Source organism: Podarcis cretensis, assembly GCF_951804945.1.
Source record: "Podarcis cretensis genome assembly, chromosome: 7".
Taxonomy (NCBI): Eukaryota; Metazoa; Chordata; class Lepidosauria; order Squamata; family Lacertidae; genus Podarcis; species Podarcis cretensis.
The window spans coordinates 58,636,607-58,645,480 of NC_137176.1; the positions used below are offsets into that span (position 1 = coordinate 58,636,607).

The following is an 8,874-nucleotide window of genomic DNA, read 5'->3' on the forward strand; positions in this document are numbered from 1 at the left end:
TTGTTCCTTTGCAGCTTTTATTAAAAATATAAATATTAAACGTTCTCTTACACGACTAAATCGACCGAGCGCTGAAAAGATGTTTTATTTGTGGAAATGTTTACAAAGAAGAGAGAGAGAGAGAGAGAGAGAGAGAGAGAGAGAAAGGAAGGAGAGTGGCTTCCAAATAAAAAATAAAATTAAATAAATAAAGCTCGATACAGAGGAGGACGCCCCAACCCTCTCCCCCGCCCACCAACCCAAAAAGACAAGGCTCTCTCTCATTCGCCCAGCTTCCAGTGGCTGAGCCGCTGGACCCCACCCTCAAAGAGTTGCATTAATCGTAACAACGAGGGAAGAGGAGGGGGGGGGGACAAAGAGTTAGGACAGCAAGTCACAAACGACACTTGGGTACAACGCTGGGCATGCTACTGACGCGCTAGGTTAGGCTGCGTGTCGACTGGACACTCTCTACGTCGATCAAGCTCTCGGTGAAAAGAAGAGGAGAACAGCACGAGGGAATCTGTGTAAATATCGTGTGCGAACTGGAGGATCTCTTTGGTAGGGGGCGGGCGGAGGGCAGAGAGCGCTTCATTTCCCGATGGTCTCCAGCATTTTCCTGTTGCTCTCGACCTGCTGCGACAGCTGCTCCGCTCGGGCCATTTCCAAGAGTTGCCGGAGGAGGTGGAAAGTCAGGTCTATGGAGATCGGCGAGTCCTTGGACGAGCGCTTCTCCTTCGGGGCGGCGTCGAGGGGAGCCCCGCTGTCGTCGTCGCTTGGCCAGGGCTCGGCGGCGCCCTCTAGCGAGCGCTCCCGCACGTTCTGCAGCTGCTGGACGGCCGCTCGGAAAAAGTTGCCGGCCGAAGCAGACGCGGCTAGGTGGCTGCCGCCCGAGGCGGAGGAGGAGAAGGAGAAGGCGGCGGGAGAGGGGGTCTTGTGCAGGTTGCCCAAGCGCACGAAATACTCTTCTCCCACGCGGAGCAAGATAGGCAGCGCCTGCGGCTCCTCTTGGAGGAGATCCGGCTGCTGCAGAGCGGGGTCGGCCGGGACGCTCTTGCCGAGGGCTCGGCACTCATGGCAGGGCAGCAGAGCGACCAGCAGGATCCCTGTAGAGACCAGCAGCTGGATCTTCATGATTCGGCGGCCAGATCTGGAAAAGTGACAAGAGGGGAAGGGAATGGGCATAGTTTGCTATCAGACGGACTCCCGCCCTTGGGTCGGCAAACCCTAGCGAGGGGTCCCCGCCGGCAGCTGCTGCTGCGACGGTCGCTGTCCGCGGTGCTGAAGGTTTTCCATAGCTGTCCCCTGCCCTATCGCAACTGTGAATTCATCTGCACCATGGCCCAGTCAACCCAGTTAAATCCGCTCACAAGGGGAAAGTTTGCATCCTCCTCTTTGGGTCAAGGGCTACCTCGACACCCGTCTTAATTAAATGCACCGAATAGAAAGAACACGATGCTTTAGCGCGCAGCATAGCAATTTATGGGCTAGGCTACTTACAGGACAGGTGGTACTTTAATCAAAACCTTAGTATAGGAAACCCAGGTGTCTCAATCATTCAGAGCAAGCGAAGTAACACCTTCCTTCATTTCTTTTAAACGCTGCTTGACTGCTTCCAGAAAACCTTCTGTTGCCCTTAAATAGCCCTTTCTAGCATGATCCCAGAATGACTTTTTCTTTAGACTACACACGCAAACCACACCACACCACCTGCGCTTTAATAACACACACTTATCCAAACTACCCAGCGGCAGTATCTTCTTAAGAGAAGTTTGCCTTTTGTGCATGTGAGGCTAACCTGGATATTTTCATACCTTGGAGATGCTGGTGAAGTTTAAGCCGGACAGGTGGAGTCGCTCAGCAGTTGGGTGCCCCCTTTCGTCTCCCTCTCAGGATGCGTATCTATTGGAGCCGTCTTCTGCCGTCCTTGTGATCAGTTTGCTTCCTAATCAGAGCCCGGGTGCGGGATTTTTATAGGTTAGACCCTCTTCTGGAATCACGCAGCCCTTGCCTAATAAGCTGACGCTTTCTTGACAGCTCGCTTGCGTGCCCCGATCCACTGCTGAATAAATCATGGGGGCCGTTTCAGAGCAGCAATGGGCAACGTCCTGCTATCACAACTCAGAATCTCACATCCAATTATATCAACAGATATTTATCGCCTCGTTAGTGACGTCAGCAAAGCCCGCGACCGGGGAGGGGGGATCAGCAGGACACACTTCCCATTGACAAAAACCCTTGAATGAAGAGTTCCCAAAACGCGTGGGGGGTGGGGTACAACAGCGAGCGCCACCTTTTACTATCACAGGTCAAGGTGACCAAAAACTTTCCACTCTGGTCTCAGAGGAGAAAACCGTCTGTAACTGAATCCAGCTTGTCTAGTGCATACCTACAAAAGGCAGAATGCCTCTCCTAAATTCCTTGCAATGGAAAGTTATAGGAAGAAGCAAATATGGAACATAAACTACCTTATGCTGTGTCAAATCACTGATCTATCTAGCTCAGAACTGCCTACACAGACTGGCAGCAGCTATCAAGGATTTCAGCCTGGAGTTTCCCCCCAGCTCTACCTGGATATGCGGGGACTGAACCGTCTGCATGAGAAGCAAATGCGCCCCTCTCCAAAATAAGAGCTAGTCTAGCGGACAACCACCTCTCCTGATCTGCAAGAAAGGGAAACCAAGCATCTAATACTTAAGCATTGGGAAGCACCTCTCTGAAAGACAGGTGACAAAAACTGCCTTTGTAAAATGAGAGTTCTCTCTATCACCAACCTTAGAAGAGGGTATGTGGGTACCGGCAACATTCTAGCAAAACCTGGCAAGGAATTCTCGTCGAGCTGAGAGCTGAACCTGGCAGGCTTCTCGGTCAACCACATTTATTTGGGGGTCCCATTAACTGCATTAGAAGGTGCTTCGAAATAATTCCCATAGAAATGATTCGAAAGGCAACTTGGGGCAGGGGTGCCCAGCATATATTCTGTTATCTGGAGACACACAAGGAGTAGAGGAAGCAGGGTATCTGCTGGACATACGTATTTTCGAGCTAAGTAGATAGATAGATACTTCCAATTTTCACTTGGCTGCTTTGTGATCTGAATGAAGTGGTTTCAGTATATGGGGAGCATCGTACCACTTTAAACATGGTGTCGGGGAAGACGCTAGATTTTGGAGTAAACCAAAAGATCATGAAATTGACCCCAGCTCTGACACATGACCCCAGCTGCATAATACCATACCGCTTTAAACAACCATGGCTTCTTCCAAATAATCCTGGGAACTGTGGTTTGTTAAGGGTGCTAAGAGTTGTTAGGAGAACCAGTCCACTCACAGAGCTACAGTTTCTCAGAGCGGTTCAACAAGCAATCACCCACCTACTTTCAGCAGCCAGAAACACCATAACCAGACACTGGAGAGACCTGTCAGGAGTAAGCATGGACCAATGGTACCAAATAGTATGGGAAACAGCCCTACTAGAAAAATTAACTAATAAACTGAAACTGACACGGGGACAAACAGAAGAAGACACCTTCACCCCGGTATGGCTCCCCTTTATCACATACACAGCCCAACAGGACAATGACAATAATCCACCAACAGCATACAAATCAATATGGCTAACCTGATCCAAAACACCCACCCACCTCACTCACACACGAAAACAAAGATCACCACAGCCAATCACAAACAAACAATCACATCCTAGGCCAACCCCAACCTCTCTCACCACCAAAGGAACACAAGTGAACAACACAAGCACGCTGACACCAAACTACATACATTAAACATAAAAGAAACACCGCTACCCAACCCCACCCCCATCCATCTCCCCTCCCTCCACCCCGCCTTTCTTTTTTTTTCTTTTTTCTTCTCCCCCTAATGCCTCAACAAATGAAATGGATTTGTAAAAATGTTACATGGGGGGAAGAAAAAAAAACGAGGCATTACACTTACACTGTAAAACAAGAAAACCCTTAATAAAATATTTATATATATAAACAAGCAATCACCCTTCCCACCCTCAAAGAGTTGCATTAATCGTAACAACGAGGGAATTGTAGCTCTCTGTGGGGAATAGGGGACTTCTAACAACTCTCAGCACCTTTAACAAACTACAGTTCCCAGAATGCTTTGCAAGGAGCCATCACTGTTTAAAGTAGCATGATGCAGTGAAGCTGAGGCCATGTGTCAGAGCTGGGTTGGACGGACTTCATAATCTTTGGTCTCTTCCAAAATCTAGTGTCTCTCCCTAACAAATATACACCCCACCCCTTTATCCTGCTGTAGTAGCCCTGTTCTTTCTGCCATTTTCTTGCCCCCTGATTCTCAAATGACATTTGAAATGAAACTAGATCCTATCATCGCTCTCTAGCAGGTAAGGAGTTTAATAAAGCTGAGGATCCTTGACTGCCTTCCTTTATTATGCCTCAGGTTCCCTTAGTGCAGATTAATGCTCCAACTTTAACCCACACATCAGCCAAATATCTCGTGGGATACAAAAGTCGAGGGATTTCCCCTACTCGGTTTGCTTGTGTCTGTAGCAGGGACCCAAAATATACATGGCAGGTTTCTAGAACCTGGATGCGAGTTAATACGAATTCGCCGTTTCTGGGTGTTTGTTTGCTTGCTTAAAATGTGAAAGTGTGTGTGTGTGTGTGTGTGTGTGTGTGTGTGTCTGCCAGCGCCACAATGCATGATGCCCTTAACCTTTCCGGAGCAGGAAAGAGATTGGAAACTTCGCGCAGCTGGTTTCGTCTTCCTTGGTGAGTGACACAAGAGTCTTTGCCAGAGATGTCTCATCAGCTGCACTTCCCTTCTCCCAGCCCCCGCCTGTGTGAGTGTCTCAAACGGCATGTTGATTCCAAAGGAGAGGAGGGCTCGGTTAAGCTGGAGGCACTTGGCTCTCGCCCCCCAGGGATGCAAAGCGCAAGGGAGATGAATGGCTGTTGTTAAACCCCATTCAGACGCAATCCTGAGTCGTTGTCTAGTTGAAGAGCAGCAACATTGTGCTTGATGATCCCGTTGTTTTCTCCGTAGCGAGGACGGCGCTGTAATCAAAAGCGCTCTTTAGCCCTCCATTCTCCAGTCCCCCAGAGCCCTTAGAGGAGGCTGGCTGGAAGCGCCTTCATCTCCATACTACAGACATGGCCAGCAGAAGGACAAAACAAGGGTGGGGGAACTGCGGAAGTCTTCTGAAATCTTTGCTCAAAGGACAGGCAACGCTGAATTTTAACTGCTGCATATAAGTGAGACATGGGCAAAAAATATTCCAATCTCAAATTTCTTTCTTTATCCGTTGGGCAGGATTTTTTTTTTTTTACGGTGGTGGGGGGGTACACAGCCTACCAGAAATGGCAAATACTCCAAACAAACAAGCAAGCAAACATAACTAGCACCAGAGAACAGGCCAACAATTTCTGGTAGATCTGGCAACAGAAGAGGCTGTGTACACAAAGCCTGGCTGTACTCCACTGGGTGCTCACATTGTTGGCTTGTGGAGCAGTGGACACAGAAGGTTAGCCACAAGGCACATCTATCCTGAGGTTCCTTGAGAAATGTTGCTTTGTGAGGCATTTCTCTCCAAACCAGCGTCAGTCTGATTGGGAAACATAAACCATATGAAGACCTCCATACACTTGGTGTGGATGGACAGGAGATGACTTGGTAACACATCAAACTGTATGAATGTGTACAATGATGTGCAAATGTGGCCTGAATTGTAGCTGGAGGGAAAGGAGGAGGGCCTGTTGCATCAGGCCAAGGGCCCTTCTAATCCAGCATGCTGTTCTCACAGTGGCTACCAAGATGCCTGTAGAGCAGGATTCAAGCATGAGAGCACTCACCCTTCCTGTGGATCCCAGCAACTGGTATTCAGAAGCTTTGCTGCCTCCAAGAGGCAGAGCAGAGCCATCATGGCTAGTAGCAGTTGATACTCACCTCCTCCATGAATTTGTCTAATCCTCTTTTAAAGAGATTTAGGTGGGTGGCCATCACTGCCTCTTGTAGGAGCAAGTTCCATAGCTTAACTGGGGAAGGGGTGATTTCACTGTACTTTAAGCTGGCAGCATGTATGCAGCTTGACCTCTTCAAAACTTGAATTCCAGGTCTTCCCCTCCATTGCTTCTCAAGGAGTAGACCTGCTTCTCCATCTATGGGGAGACCCGGCATCCAGCCCATGTATTTTCACTGACCAATGGTACCTTCAGTTCTTTCTCTGGCTTCCTTCACCCCTTCAGCCCTTAATTAATTGTACTGCTGTGGCAGTTAACTTAACAGGGAGAGTGGGAATTATATTTCCATTAAAAAAAAAACACACACCAGCATGCAATGATAACAGCATTGGACCACACTGGAAGGTTAGCCAGCAAAATGGGTATAATACTGGGTTACTTTGCAGAGCTGGCATATCACATGCTCTCTCAACCACAATGTCGTTACCTGCATTGGACTTTATCTGCACTGGCTTTAACAGAGTACTTTTTAAAATGTTTACAAACTTGACAGGGAGGTGTCACATCTTTTTGGTATGAAATAAGACCTGTTAGAAAGATCATGATCTCCTGTCATTGCTGCTGTCTTTTCCCCCCTTTTTCTTTTGGCACACTAGTCCCCAGCTACACTAAAATAATTGATACCTGAATTTTTTTCTTTGGAGCAGCAATCATTATTACATCAGAGGAGACCAACATAAAAGCCTTAAAACAGGCATAGGCAAACTCGGCCCTCCAGATGTTTTGGGACTACAACTCCCAGCATCCCTAGCTAACAGGACCAGTGGTCAGGGATGATAGGAATTGTAGTCTCAAAACATCTGGAGAGCTGAGTTTGCCTATGCCTGCTTTAAAACCAAACCAGGAAGTTCCTTCTCAAGAGTCTCAGCCAGGAGTAGCCAGCTATGTATCCTCCAGTTACTGAACCAGAACTCCCATCATGCCTGACCATTAGCCATGCTGGCTAGGGCTGATGGGATATGCAGTCAAACAACATCTGACGGGCAATGGCTAGGCCATGGGCAGGCAAACTAAGGCCTGGGGGCTGGATCCAGCCCAAATGCCTTCTAAATTGACAACCATATGTCAGGAGTGCTCTGATGGTGTTTCCTGCTTGGCAGGGGGTTGGACTCGATGGCCCTTGTGGTCTCTTCCAACTCTATGATTCTATGATTCTATGATTCTATGAAATACGGCCTGCATACAATCAGGGAATCAGCATGTTTTCACATGAGTAGAATGTGTCCTTTTATTTAAAATGCATCTCTGGGTTATTTGTGGGGCATAGGAATTTGTTCATTTTTATTTTTTTCAAAATATAGTCCAGCCCCCCACAAGGTCTGAGGGACAGTGGACTGGCCCCCTGCTGAAAAAGTTTGCTGACCCCTGGGCTAGGCAATGGCTGCTTCACTCTATTTGTCTAATTGGCTAGATCTGCTTTCCTAAATGTCAGTCATCGCTATGACTTCATTTCATTAGCTAAGAATGCCAAAAGGCAGGCTCAGGTTAGTTAACAAAACAAATGAGAAAAATAGTTCCTTCATGTTTTGTCTCATAACTCAGACTTTACAAATGGTAGAAAGTTACTTAAAAAGAAGCTAGGAATCTAGTTATTGTGGGTCATTGGTGGGTGGGGGTTCTCCTTCCTACCTCTGTGGCACCGCGACCAGTTTGATGGTGGTGACTGGGGTGCAGCTTTCAAGTTGTTGTGTTAAGGATCCCGATGTAACGGAAGACTCCTGGTCTCTAGGGAAACTTCTAAATCACCGTGAAAGCATCATGATAACAGCAGGTTTTTTAAATGTTTCCTCTCTTTGTGCGCCCCAAAAATCTGCTCCAGAGGGTCCCCCAACTCTCTGGAGCTGATTTTGAGGATGCACAGAGGTCTGGAGGAGAGAGGAGTGGGAGAGGAGGTTCTGTTGCATGCCCAGAAGTCCGTCACAGCAGCATAGCTGAGGAATTGGATACAGCCCTTTGATTTCAAGTCCTAGTGAGTTTAAGTTCCTTGATTTCAATGAGTCACTCTAAGCATGATCAAAACACCATATGCTCAAAAGAAGCAGTTTACATCTTCAGGTGGGATTCTGGAAGTGCTTCTGCTACTCTCCATATTCTTGTATCCATAGGTATTAATGCAACACTCTGAAAAAAATAAATGTCTGTCTCCAGTCTCGAAAGAAACTCCGCTAAGCACTCCCATAACACTTTAGGATCATTGCCAACATAAACTAACAGTTTGCTGAAACCCTTCTTCACATCTGACATGAGGCTGATGTCAACAAGGGTGAGCGCTTTTTCAGCTGTGGTACCTACTCCAACTTTGGAATAACTACTACCCTTTAGGCACTCAGCAAAAGCATTGCTGTCTATCCCAGGGATAGCGAAGTTGGTAGAGCATGAGACTCTTAATCTCAGGGTTGTGGGTTGGAGCCCCATGTTGGGGGAAAAGATTTCTGCATTGCAGGGGGTTGGAACTAGATGATGCTTGGGGTCCCTTCCAACTCTATGAATTTATGATTTTATTATGATACCTAGGTATCATAATATTTTGAGGGGGCCTGATCACTTCTGTGATGAAGATTATGTACAATTGTTAAAAATAAAAATAAGTAGAGAGAAGTGCCATCAGCAGTCAAGTAACTTAAGTCCAACCAGAAATTTAAGGTCATTTTGTAGCAGGACACCATTTTTTAATCTGTCTGCTTCTAAGGTCCATGCACACATACATACACACATGGAGGAAAACATCCAGTGGTCTAAACTAGTGGGAAAATCATTTGAAATTTACTCAGTACTTCATGGTTCTTCCTCTAGAGTTCTATTCCTTAGCATGTTTCTTCACCTTTCTTAAAAGATATGCAATCTCTGACAACCTTTTTTTAAGACAGTGAGTCCCTTTTAGAATC

General features: G+C 47.1%; 1 protein-coding gene across 1 annotated transcript; it reads right to left on the reverse strand.

Moving 5' to 3' along the window:
- CRH (corticotropin releasing hormone) lies at positions 1-2,084 on the reverse strand. Its single transcript, XM_079982596.1, has 2 exons — positions 1,794-2,084; positions 1-1,129 (listed from the first exon to the last, which is right to left on the reverse strand). The coding sequence occupies exon 2, from the start codon at positions 1,111-1,113 to the stop codon at positions 571-573; it is 543 nt and encodes a 180-aa protein (XP_079838722.1). The 5' UTR covers positions 1,114-1,129; positions 1,794-2,084; the 3' UTR covers positions 1-570.
- Between the last annotated feature and the right edge of the window lie 6,790 nt (positions 2,085-8,874).

Excerpts from the sequence above, each read along its gene's own strand:
- CRH (XM_079982596.1), bottom strand. The coding sequence starts at position 1,113 with ATGAAGATCCAGCTGCTGGTCTCTACAGGGATCCTGCTGGTCGCTCTG.